This window comes from Indicator indicator, chromosome 10, assembly GCF_027791375.1.
Source record: "Indicator indicator isolate 239-I01 chromosome 10, UM_Iind_1.1, whole genome shotgun sequence".
Lineage (NCBI taxonomy): Eukaryota > Metazoa > Chordata > Aves > Piciformes > Indicatoridae > Indicator > Indicator indicator.
Genome location: NC_072019.1, coordinates 843400 through 856202, shown reverse-complemented (window position 1 = coordinate 856202; position 12803 = coordinate 843400). Strand labels below are relative to the sequence as shown.

At 47.5% G+C, this 12803-nt stretch overlaps 1 protein-coding gene across 1 annotated transcript in view; it reads right to left on the bottom strand.

The window, feature by feature from the left end:
* PACS2 (phosphofurin acidic cluster sorting protein 2) overlaps nt 1–12803 on the bottom strand; it is an 86208-nt gene that overhangs the window by 17912 nt on the left and 55493 nt on the right. The window contains exons 13-18 of the mRNA XM_054384109.1: nt 12343–12475; nt 11529–11633; nt 9928–10034; nt 9118–9272; nt 5335–5445; nt 1309–1417 (exon numbers count right to left, since the gene is read on the bottom strand). Coding sequence (XP_054240084.1) covers nt 1309–1417; nt 5335–5445; nt 9118–9272; nt 9928–10034; nt 11529–11633; nt 12343–12475 — 720 coding nt within the window. The remainder of the gene's footprint in view (nt 1–1308; nt 1418–5334; nt 5446–9117; nt 9273–9927; nt 10035–11528; nt 11634–12342; nt 12476–12803) is intronic.

The following is a 12803-nucleotide window of genomic DNA, read 5'->3' as shown; positions in this document are numbered from 1 at the left end:
CTGTAACAGAATGGAGAAGGCAGTGGAGACCAGTGCATAAGCCAGCTGCTGAAGGGTGCCAAGAAAGAAAAAGGCAGCTCTCAGAAGGGGCTCACACTGCACTAGGGGTGTCCAAACTCCTTATCCTAGATCTTCACACACAGAAAAACAGCAACAAAATAAAAGATTGAAGTTCAATGTTTCAAGTAACCTGTGGCTGTCCAAACCTCACCTTTACCAGGTTAACACTAGAGAAGTTCACAAATACATGAGAAGAGGTCATCATTTTTCAGGAACTAGTCAGGCTGGACATACTTTCCCCTAGGAGTGCCTGAAGAATGGGCTTAAAATTTTACTGCATCATTTCCACAAAGCAATGCAGAGCAGACACAGGAATAGTAAAGCAACACACAAGGAGTCTTTCCAAAAAGAGGGGAAAAAGTCACTCTTGCCCACAGCTTTCATCCCTCCCAGTTCTTATGCAAAAGAGGGACCAAGGAGGGATGTTAGTGGGCCAAAAAAGAAAGGTCAGCTGTAACACAAGAAGGGTAGTAATTAACAATTGACATCATCCACACCTCATAAGAGATTTGTAGTCCCTAACTGAGAAAAACCACCAGCTGAATGTTTGTCCTGCTCTCAGGAACTGGGATGCGAGTTGGAGTCTATCACTCTCTGTGCACCAGAAACAATGCATCACTACCCTTCAGTGACACTCTTCTTCCTGGATCATGGTCACATGAGGCTCTACAAACTTCTGAATCTTGTTCTCAGACCCTAGCCATCCTTCCTACGGGCTGCTTACCCCTCAAGATAAGTTGAAATAAGTCCTGGTGAATGTCAGCCTTCCCCAATAGGAGACCTGGTAGCCTGCAACTGCCAGTCAAGGAGGATTTTGACTCTCCCGTGAACAGCTTTGCTATTTACCCTCCAAAAAGAAAGGGTTTCAGTTCATTCAACACTGATATAAAACATCCAGGTCTCATGGAAGGTACTCTGGGGGGGAACTGTCAATGTCACAGGCCAGTCTTATGCATCTAAGGTCTCTGCAGTATGAGATCTCTGGACTCTAAGCAGCTACAATCTGTCCATCCCTACCCTGCCTAGCCCTCAATTCCCCAAACCTTTCATATCTCTGTGTTTACAGCAACCACACTGCTGCAGACTCACTGGTACCTAAGCAGGACACTGGGTGCAGGCTACTGGAAAGCTCCCAAGGTGTTTGCAGTTTGGAGTGATTTTAAGACTGCTAGCACATGAGATGAGACAAGCACTTGGCTTTCAGTCTGAAGCTTGCTCTGGATGGTCAGTATTAGGTCAGTGACATACCTTTTCTGCTTGTATGTCAGCATTGCTTCAGCAATGGGCAACTGGTGTGCACAGTTGGCCCCTGCTATGTACTGCGTTATCCGGGAGACAACGTCAGGAGCTTCTGAAACTGCAACACAACAAAGAGAGAAAATAACTTCAGTTGCTTCTCAGTTCACCACCAGCATTGCCCTCCCTTCGCTCAGCCAAGCAGCTGACGGTACCCAGCCAGCTGCACGTGAACTGCATCTTCCCAAGGAAGCTCTGCAGCCTGCCCCAGAGCACTGTAAGCAAACCTCCTATGAGAACACCAAGGCACAAGCAGTGGGAAGGTGCAGATGTCTGTACACAGCACTACTGGCTGAAGTGTTGTGGGTCATTTGTGTTTGTTAAAATGCTCTTCTTTGCCCAGAGTCAGCTTTAGACTTTTTGGCTCCTGTAGACAGCTGCTGAAGGAAGTACAAAGCCATCTCTTCCAGGGCCTGGGCGAGACGCTCTGCTCCCACCAGCATCTGAGTTCCCCCACTTCCTAACGAGCTCATGGCTTTGCTGAGTGAACTGAAAAGCCTGAGAGCTATGCAAGGGTAGGAAGAGCACAAAGATCCCATGTCCAGCAACAAGGATACTTCAGATCTAAGAGAGTGTGTTTGATCCAAGTTGACAGGAAGACATCACTGAAATGCCTTCTGCATTGCTTGGGTTCCAAGCAAAGAGCTTCCAACTGTGAGATGAAGGGAACACAAGTCACCTTCATCAGGCATCACCACACCCTGAGGTACATTTTAACCCAAACTCTGCATCTGAACAGAGAGCTGTGAAAAGCTGTGATTCTCTGCCACACCTTCTTATGCCATCAGGGGGGTTTTCTAAGCAGTTCTCACTGCACAGATGAAAATGGAGAACCTACAAGATCTGGACAGCACAGAAATGACACTGTTTTCCTCAGAGCATGCAGGCAAAGAAATAAGGGCTGCAGTGTAACCAGCTAAAGAACAGATATGGTTCTTGAGCTGGATTTCTATAGCTAATGAAGAATTTCTACCTCAGAAACACAAATCAAGTCTGTATTTACATCTGTCTGCCTTTTCAAGTGCAGCAAGGAATGAAAAGAAACCAGTTCCAGACACCTGTTCTTCCATGAGCTTAGAATCAAGGGGAAGTATAGGCTGAGTGCCACACTAAGGCATCTCTAGTCTAGCCTCCTACTCCAAGGAGAGCTCCCTTCACCTTCAGAGCAGGCTTTGTTCAGCCAAGTTCCCATCTGTTGCAAAAAGCTCTGAACAATCACCTGTGAAGAAGTCTCACCCTGTCTTCTCCTCTAACAGTTAGATGACTTTCAGAAGAAATCTGGTAGCCTCCAGCAGGCATTCTGCAAGTCCAATAGGAGAACCACACTTCCCCACCCTCACAGTGCTCCAAAAACTCCCAGGTTTCTTGTGAAATTCCTGTATGAGATATGCTGCCATGACAGCATCACTCCTTGGGCAAGGTCAAGCCTTCATGTAGGCCTAGATGTCAGATGCAAATCCTCCTTTCTGCTGTTTCTTTCCATTCTTGAAGGCCAGATGGAAAAATTGTCAGCATTAGTATTTTCATAGAATCATAGAATCAGTCAGGGTTGGAAGGGACCACAAGGATCATCCAGTTCCAACCCCCTGCCATGGGCAGGGACACCTCACACTAGATCAGGCTGGCCAGAGCCTCATCCAGCCTGGCCTTAAACACCTCCAGGGATGGGGCCCCAACCACCTCCCTGGGTTCCAGGAGTGTGGCTGGAGGCCTTTGCAGTGAAGACTGAGGTAAAGAAGTCATTGAGAACCTCAGCCTTTTCCAGGTCACTTGTGACCATTTCACTGTTTCCTTTCTGAGGGGGCCCACACCTTCCCTAGGCTTCTTTTTACCATTAACATACCTGTAGAAATTCTTACTGTTCCCTTTGACCTCCCTGGCTAAATTCAATTCAAACTGTGCTTTGGCTTTCCTAACCAGGGCTCTTGCTGCTTGGGCAGCTTCCTTATGTACCCCCATTCCAGCTGTCCTTTCCTCCACTCCTTGTAGAGCTTCCTTTTAAGTGATAGTGTGTCCAGCAGCATCTTGCCCATCCAGGCAGGCCTCCTGGCATTCTTCCCTGCTTTTCTCTTTGTTGGGATACATTGCTCCTGGACACAGAGGAGGTGGTCCTTGAATACTGCCCAGCTGTCCTGGGCTCCTCTTCCCTCTAGGGCTTTGTCCCACAGCACTTTGGCCAGCAGATGCCTGAAGTGATCAAAGTCTGCACACTTAAAGTCCAGGGTTGCAAGCTTAGAATACGTCCTCCTGGTTGCCCTGAGGATCTTAAATTCAACTACTTCATGGTCACTGCAGCCAAGGCTGTCTCTGAGCCTCACATTGGTCACCAGCCCTTCCCTGTTGGTGAGAACAAGGTCCAGCACAGCACTTTTCTTGTTGGTTCCTCTACCATTTGGAGGAGGAAGTTGTCATCTATGCAATCCAGGAACATCCTGGATTGATGGTGCCTTGCTGTGTTGTCCCTCCAGCAGATGTCAGGGTGGTTGAAATCCCCCATGAGGACCAGGCCTTGTGACCTGGAAGCTGCTTCTATTGGCCTGTGGAGGGCCCCATCTGCTTGGCTCTGCTGGTCAGGTGGCCTGTGGCAGACCCCTACAGTAACATCTCCTTCCCCTGTCTTGCCTTTAATTTTAACCCATACACTCTCAACCAGCTCTTCATCCTTCCCCAGGTGGAGCTCCACTGACTCCAGCTGGTCACTGACACAGAGGGCAACACCTCCTCCTCTCCTTCCCTGCCTATCCTTCCTAAAGAGCTTGTACCCACCTATCCCTACATTCCAGTCATGGGAATCATCCCACCAAGTGTCAGTAATAGCCACTATGTCATGGCATCCCAGCAGCACAGTGCCCTTAATTCATCCTGTTTGTTGCCCAAGCTGTGTGCATTTCCATAGAGGCCCTTCAGCTGGGCTGGCCCTGTCCTCCTCTTGTGCCAACTCCCCTTGATTTCCACAGAGTGTCTTGGTGCATCATTCGTGGCTTGCCTCAGGGCAGCAAGTTGAGAGCCCTCACTAGCTCTCCATCCCTCTGCCTCTGGTGAGCTGCCCCTCTGTTTGTCACTGGCCAGCAGGAGACTATGAACCCCTTCCCCCTTCAAACCTAGTTTAAAGCCCTATCAATGAGCCCTGCCAATTCCTGCCCCAGGATCCTTTTCCCCCTCTGGGACAAGTGCATCCCGTTTGTTGTTTGCAGCTCTGGTGCCTTGTAAACCGAGCTGTGATTGTAGAACCCAAAGCCCTGTCGATGACACCAGCCCCGGAGCCATGAATTGACCTCTTGGCTCTTCCTATATATTCCCTTGTCCATCACTGACGTTAGAGGGATAGAGGAGAACACAACTTGAGCTCCTGATCCCTTTAGCAGTTGCCCTAAGGTTCTGAAATCTCTTTTAATTGATTGTGAGCAAATTAGTACTTTAGTTTCAGCAAATTAGTACTTTCAGCACACTGTAAGGTTTTTATCCTGGCCTGAAACAAACTCAGATCTAAACAGGAACCTGTTGGTTTGACCTAGGGCAGCTCCCACATGTTACAGCCCTGGTGAAGAACAAAATTCTTTTATAACGAGAAAGATCCTGCCAGTAGGCTTCAGAAATATCAAGGTCATGCTCTTGCACAACTAATAGAAGTTAAGCTTCCCACAGTTTCCAGTTTTCCAAATCCTTTAGGGCTGGACAGCTTCCGAAGGCCAAAGAAAGTGGTCTACTAACCTGGGTAGTGAAACCTCCCCATCAAAGACCAAAGCTGAGAGCTAGGTAAAAAACACAGTGACTCAGAGGCAGCTAAGTGCCTCTGGGAGCCAACAACTGATTGCAAACCACCACATGGAGGACATAGAAAGGTCAGCATCTGAAAAGGGAATGTGGTGGAGTGAGAAGAAAAGAGGAACGAGGACATTTGTCTGCTTCCTCTCGTATTTACTTGACCTTTGTTGAAATTCCTCCTGCAGGCCCTCCATGCCAGACAGGTGGTCTTACCAGTGGTCTGTGCTTCAAGTTTGTTGAACAGGTCTCTCCAGGCTAGATCTTGGAAGAAGTTGTTGTATCTATAATCTACAGACCCCAGATACTTGGCCACTGGATGAGAGCCTAAGAAAGGAAGGAAAACACGACAGTTGTTCTTCCCAGCCCTGAAGATGTGTGTTTTATCTGTAAGAAATTCAATTCCAAACCCAAAACCATACTAGACACCCCAGAAATCAATGTCTTCAATTATAACCAATTAATTTACTCCACTTTATCTCTTCAGAGAGGCTGCTTTAATACCACTGGTACCTTTCTCTGACACCTCCCCCTTCCTCACCTGGCCAAACTAAATTTTTGAAGGCCAAGGAAAACTGGATGGGGAAACTGCTGAAGAAATAAATTATTTGGAGGACAGAGGTTCTATGGCTTTCCACCTCAGCCTCTCAGTTTTGCAAGTGGCTTCCCCAGCAGACCTTCCTAGCCCACAGGCTGCATTGTGTGCACCACATCCAGGTCATCTCTGCCCCAAGGAGTCGGACTCCTTCCTCCAAACACCATTCACACACCACAGCTGTTTTGCAGTACTGAGAAGAGAAAATTCTCCCCAACCAGGAAAAAACAACCCCAGGAGGATTGTTTAGTCGGTGGAGAAGGGCTGTAAGTTCAATAAACAAGCTGTAATTAAATCCAGAAGGCAGAGTCCAAGGATTACAGTCTTCAGTGAATGCTGGCATATGCAACAGGTCCCTGGTTGCTCTAGCAAAGCCTTATAGTTGCTCTATGAGCATGGAAAGACTTCCTCAAGAAAGTTTTGTGTGCCCAGCCTCCAGCTAGCAACTCTGGATGGAAACCTGACTTCGTACTTCTACTGGGCAGGAGAGGGAAGGCATTTTCATGACCAACTCTGCCCTGTGGCCTTCATTTTAGGCCACAGGCAGTCCAAAACCAGACAGTGTTCTCTAGAAAGTACTTCTCCAATCTTCCAACACAGGAGATAAGTCATGCTCAGCATGAGTGCGTACATTTACAACCAGCCATGAAGTGGTCCCACAGTTCCTCTTAATCAGCTTATTTTTATCCTTCCTGCATACCGAATTCTTACATCAAGCCACACTTCTAGAGACTGCAACAGCTGAGTCATCAGCTGGTAACTGGTAACCCGACAACTCCTTCCAAGAAAGCCCTAGTCACCATCCTCCAGTAAAGCTCACAGTGGAAAACACCCACTGTCTTTTCTCAGCCCTCCAAACCAGTGCCAATTTCCAAACTTCCAAGGAAGGGTCAAGCAGAAGGTCTCTCTGAGCAACCCCTGGGTGTCATAGAACCATAAAATGGTCTGGGTTGGAAGGGACCTCCAAAGCTCATTCAGTCCAACGCCCTTTGCAGTCAGCAGGGACATCCTCCACTAGATCAGGATGCCCAGAGCCCTGTCCATCCTCACATTGAATATCCCCAGGGATGGGGCCCCAACCACCTCCCTGGACAACCTGTTTCAGTGTTCCACCACCCTCATAGTCAAGAACTTCTTCCTGATATCCAATCTAAATCTGCCCTGCTCTAGTTTGAAGCCACTGTTCCTGGTCCTGTCCCTGCAGCCCTTTGCAAACAGTCTCTCTCCATCCTTCCTGTAGCCCCTTCAGGTACTGGCAGGTTGCTATTAGGTCTCCCCAGAGCCTCCTCTTCTCCAGGCTGAACACCCCCAGCTCCAGCAGTCATTAGAGACTGAGGCTTAAGTTCTTTCCTGGATCCTCCTGATCACAGCTACTTTAGACTCATCATTTCTTTTGCAGTGGAGTTTTAAACAGCACAAATGGAAGGACTCTGCACCATGGACTGGAGAAGCTTTTCCACGTGCTGAGAAAGCACACTGCACACGGCAGATGCAGTTGGAAACAAGCACTAAGTAGGTCTCCCAACATATTCTATCCATAGGAGCTAAAACAAAATGCTAAAATAAACCTCAAATAGCCAAAATAATTCCCAGCCTTTTTTTTTTTTCTTTCTATTTGCCAGATTTCTGTTGTTCACACACAGATTTGGACATCAAAAGACTCTTTCAACTATGGAATCAGAAGGACTGAATCTCCCAGTATGGATGCTCACTAAGCATTTCTCACTGTTAACAAACCACTGTAGGTTGACTCTTCTGTCACTGCAGTGTCTAGTTAGTGGACCAAGAAGATAAATCTTAGAAAAAAACTCCACCATTCCCACTTTGAAGGTCCTGCTAACAGCAGAAAGACTTTTTCTTTAAGACATTTATGGCACAGTCACCATTCTGTCTTTGGTGCTTTTTCAGTTGTCAGAAAAGAGAGGCTGCTCCTCAATCACTTTAATGAACTGCCAGAAAGCTGGCCAGGAATAAGCCCTTGATCCGATCAGGAAACACTGCAGACTTCTATGGAAAAGGCCCTGTTAGGAAACTCTCTATATTTAAAGTGCATTTAAAAAGTCTTCAGAGTTCTGAAGCAGTTACATTACCAAAGTGCTTTGTTCTTTTGTTTCAATTACCAAAGAAAGTTTTGATATTAAAAAAAAACAAACAAACAAACAAACACCCAAACCCACACTTTTTGTATTGAGAATATTTTCAGGTCATTCAAAATTGCAAGACAGAAAAATTCTTCTTCTGAGGCCAGGAGACAGTCAGCTTGTGAGGACCAAAGTTCTCAGTCACACAGACTCTCAATTCAAAGCACATTTAACCTTGCAGAATTCTTTTTTCCTTGTTTTTACCCCCTAAAGGGCTATCTCTCCTCTTCCTGCCAACCACTTTGGAAACTAAATGCTTGCCTTACAAAAGGATCTCTCCTCCTCTGTCTTTTTCATGGACTTCTGCAAATGGCACCACTGAACTGACAGCCTAACTCCACTGATGTGGGGCAGCAGCTTCTGACTCCTGCAGCAACTACCGTCAGCTGGTCCAAACCCTTGAAGGCCAGAAAATACCAGCAAAAAGTGCTTTTCAAATTTACTTTTGCCTGTTCATACAAGTGCCCTGATCACACAAGCCAAGCCTTGGACCAGAGAAGCTTTTGCCATCACATCCTTACAACACCAACAGATGCCCCTGCACACATGCAGAAGGGACTGCCTGTCTTCCCAGGCCTCACTGCTACCACATTCCTCATGTTTCTGGCTCTAAGATCCCTGATGTTATTTATCAGTCCATTCTACTTGCCCCAGCACAAGCATTCCAAGCTGGGTAACCTTCCCATCAGGCAGACTGTTGAGCTGTTGGAAGGGCGGAGGTAAGGTGTTGGAAAACTGAGGGGAAAATCCAAGCACAACAGCACATAAAGGAAAGGTCAAAAGATCCATATAATTTGAATAATTTAAACTCTCAGCAGTTGCAGAGACTTCAAAAAAATTCACCCCAGCCTCCTCCATAAACATTTTGTGTGTCAGCCTCAGAGAGGCCAGAACAGCTATTGCTTAGGGAAACACAGTGCCCAATGTATTGAAGATTTCCACCATGGAAAGGGCTTACAGAATATTATTCTATGCATTCGCTCTACCATGACAAAAAGATAAGTAAGAGTCCCCCTGGATGGGGGATGAAGTAGTCAACCCCTTGCTTCAAAAGGAGGTTTTACAAGCAGACTTTGGCATCCAGACTGTAAAGATGAACTCCACTCAGGCAAGAGCAACGTTGCACAGTGCTACAGCAGCCTGACGTTTGCCTCCTTTACCTGCCATCCACCCAGCCCAAGCTTCCAAGAGGGCTCCTCCTGAGGGAACACATCACATTTAAGCCATTCATCTCTCTAGGAAGAGAAATTTTGCCTCATTTACCTAAAGGGATGATCAGAAACCTCATGTAGCCAAGCCAGTCTGGGGTTTTGTGAGACAGCTGCTCTACAAAGAGCCTCAAGACAGCACTGAGGTAATTCTGGGCTCCAGCCACGGCAATTTTAATTGGGTTTGGAGGCTGTGAATTGCAGTTACAGCTAGACAGGAAAGAAAAAAAAAAAGGAAACATATTTATACTAGTGCTGCCATCCAGCAAGTGCAGAACAAGCTAAAAATAAAAAGTCAGAGGAGAGCTCATTCAAAACACAAGACAGTATCACTATAATTATCAGTAGCTTAAAACATTATTGTTCAGTATTTTCTTCATTGGTCTCCTTGATCCTTCTTTCACATCTTTTGATAACCTAAAGGGCTGTACTCAGCTGTCTAGGTTAGGATGTATCTACCTCAGCTAACTGCTGTATCAGAGATCTAGAGATACCCACAGCCTTCGGTAAGTACTAAAGGAATGTCTTGAGGAATTAATCTGGGAATTACTGGAGCAGGGTGGGGGGGACAGGAACTATTTAAAAACCCATTAGCTTTGCACGATTTGCTGGTTATTAGATCTGACCTATGAGGCAGTCTCCAAAGCAGAATCTTTTAAAGATCAGTGGTGTGGATGAAAAGAGATTTTGTACCCACAGACACATGGCAGAACAGCAACAACTCTGCAGCGCTGCTGAGTGCTGAAGAGCTACACAGCTCCCACCTCAGGAGACTAACTGGGGAGAAGCACTGGAAGGGAGGACACAGGTGCTGAGAGGTTTTTAGAGCTGAGACTCAAACGACACAAGCAAGGTGAGAACTTACTATCTCTGTATCCTGGAGACAATAGTGCTGAAAGCTGCCTGAATGTCGGCTGAGGAGCATGTGCAGACTACTGGCAGGGTGTGCTTTTGTAAGACATCTGACAGGTACTGAGGAGAGAACAGAACATTTCACAGTGCTTTTAGGCACAGTTTGTCACAAGAAGAAAACCTGCCTTCCCCAGCCTCCTAGGTATTCTCACACCCAAGTGTGGGCACTCTCCCCACGCCCAGTTTGTAAGTGATGGGGCTAGTTGCCAAATACCTCATCCTTGTGCCAAAGGAAAGCTCTTCCTCCAGAAAAATGGAACCACTGCACCTTCTTGACAAACACCAGCACTGCATCGAAAACACAGCAATGACAACTCCAGAACAGCAGGGGGTTTATGGCCTCAGAGAGCAGGGCAGCAGCAGCAGAAGGCCTTCAGCCTAGCAGATGGCACTAGGTAAGAGCAAATGCTACCTACTCACCTGCTTCTGGAACTGCAGTTGCATCTCTGATTTCAAAAGGCCTTCAAGAAATGCAATGTTCTGCCCACACCCCAACAGTAACAAAGAGAAGGGTGCTACCAACATGTGTTCCTCATGAGGGACTCTTTCCTCTCCATGCAGCTAACAGGAAACAACTCACACCTGGGGTATACAGACAGAATGCTGAGGGGACTCAGCAATTATCTCACACTTTCAAATCTGCACCACCCATCTACTACACCCCAACCAATGCTGTCTTCATTTGCTCTGATACTGCAGGCACAAGATCCTAAAGCTACCAGAAAATGACCTATAATGCTTTCTGTCCACCTCTAGAAGGCATTTCTCTGTCTTCCAAGAACAGGGAAGCTGCAGCTAGTCCCTCAGCTGGTATTTTTGCTCTCTCAGAAACTGTGACACCAACTCTTCCAGAAGTAGAAAGCCAAAACAGAGAAAGTAATTCCCTGAGCCTGGCACAAGTTCTACAGGCAGCAGTCATCCAGCACAAGCTTGTTGGTCCTCTTCCACACATATTGTATTGCTTTCTCAGACTCGTGCTCTGAAAGGAGCAAAATTTGTCCCAAAACCATAGCAAACCAACCCATGATGACAGTGTAAGAAAGCACTGCTCAGGGTTTTCCTTAACACAGCTGTTACTCAGGGTACTGTAAAGGGTGAATGCAAGGCAACAGAGCTGACCTGAAACGTTTTCTCCTGTGTTCTCCACCCTGTCCCTAGAAATCTCAGCCTAAACCACAGACCAATCCTCCCTGCTTCTTCTGTCCCAGTTTGCCACAGGGAAGAAGGAGGTGCCAGTGCAAGAGTCTAGCCATCCTCAGCATACTGCTAACCAGAAGGAATAGTATGTCGTAGGTATTTTGTAGAAGAGAAAAAAACCTCCATGGAAGGACTGAGGGAGGCAAAGCTTTGCAGGATCCACAGCACCTCCTGGTCAAAGCAAATCAGTCTGCAGGCACTGAACACTCAGTATGCTGCCAGCCACCACACACCACCTCTGCTCTTCCAACCAAGCAGTGGAACCTACTTGGTTAGTGGTAGAGCTCAAGGCCTGTCCACTCCTGAGGAGGAACAGTGAGGGAGAACTGTGCTTCAGGTAACGTCTCCTGCCTTTACCTGGCCTTGCCAGTCAGAAGTATTGACAAGAATAATGTTTTCTGGCAGCTGGTCATCAGAAACCAGGATGTGATTTAGCTGGTCATACACTGTTTTCCTGGGGATCTAGAAATAAAGACAAAGAGAAGAGAACAGCAAGAGATGTCAGCTCCAATTGTCAATCCATCAGCTTGAGCTCTTGCAATTCATGAGAGGTGGCTGTGTATGGCTGGCCAGTGCTCGGTAAGTCCATCAGCCAAGGCATGCTAGCAGCTGCACTGCCTGCTGGGACTGACATTGAGCAGCTTCTTCAACACTGTAGTGTTCTGCAGCCTGCTCTATTAGCCACCTTGGTTCTGCTGGCCATTACTCCTTCTGCCATGCTTTGTTACTTACATCACTTGACATCACCCAATAGTAGCCCATGGAATTCTGGATTCACAGAAACCTGGAAAAATCTCCTTGAAGGAGGGAAGGAAGCGAGTCCTGCAGCTACCAAAAGCATTTGGCAGTCCCCTCCTGCAATCCCTGGCAATTCATCTGATTGCAAAAGAGCAATTCCTCTGCACATTCCTATTCATTTCTCACCATAAAAATCTGTCCCAGTATTTGCAGTTGATGGCATGGTGACAGAGCAAAGAGCTGGCAAAACCCAGCAGCCCAGGTGGATGACAGACTGTCAGCCTAGGCAAACCCTCTCCATCCTGATACGCTGCGGGGACCAGTTCCTTTCCAGCAGGAATGGCACGCTCGGACCATGAGGGAAGGGACCACAGGAGATAGTTGGAAAAGAGGATAAGCCATGAGTGTGTGGAGACAGCAGTCTTGTCCCCACCTGTAAGTGATGCCTGGTGTCTGGAGAGCGCTCGTTGTCCAGGCTGTTGGCTCTCTCGTTCTGCGGCCTCACCGGCTGCCTCTCCTTCAGCGACGTGCTCCGGCCCCGCCGCCCCGTCTGCTTCCCCTCACACCTGCTGCAGAGGAGCACCTCATTCCAGAGCTGCCTTACCAGATACATCCCCCCAAGCCCCACACCACCCACTCTGCCAACCTCCACAAGGTGCCTGCAGGCACTGGGGAGCTGTGCTTATAGACCTGACTCATTCTACTTCTGCAGAGCACATGGTTCAGCTGCAGAGCGTGCTCCCGGGAGTCCCAGGCAGACTTCAGCAGCCTGTGCTGAGACCCACACCACCAGCCTGCTCTTGCTACACCAGCATAGCAGGATCCAGTCACACAAAATACAGGCACACACCCAAGAGCAGCACAGAAATACCTCTTCAACAGAAAAGATATCTG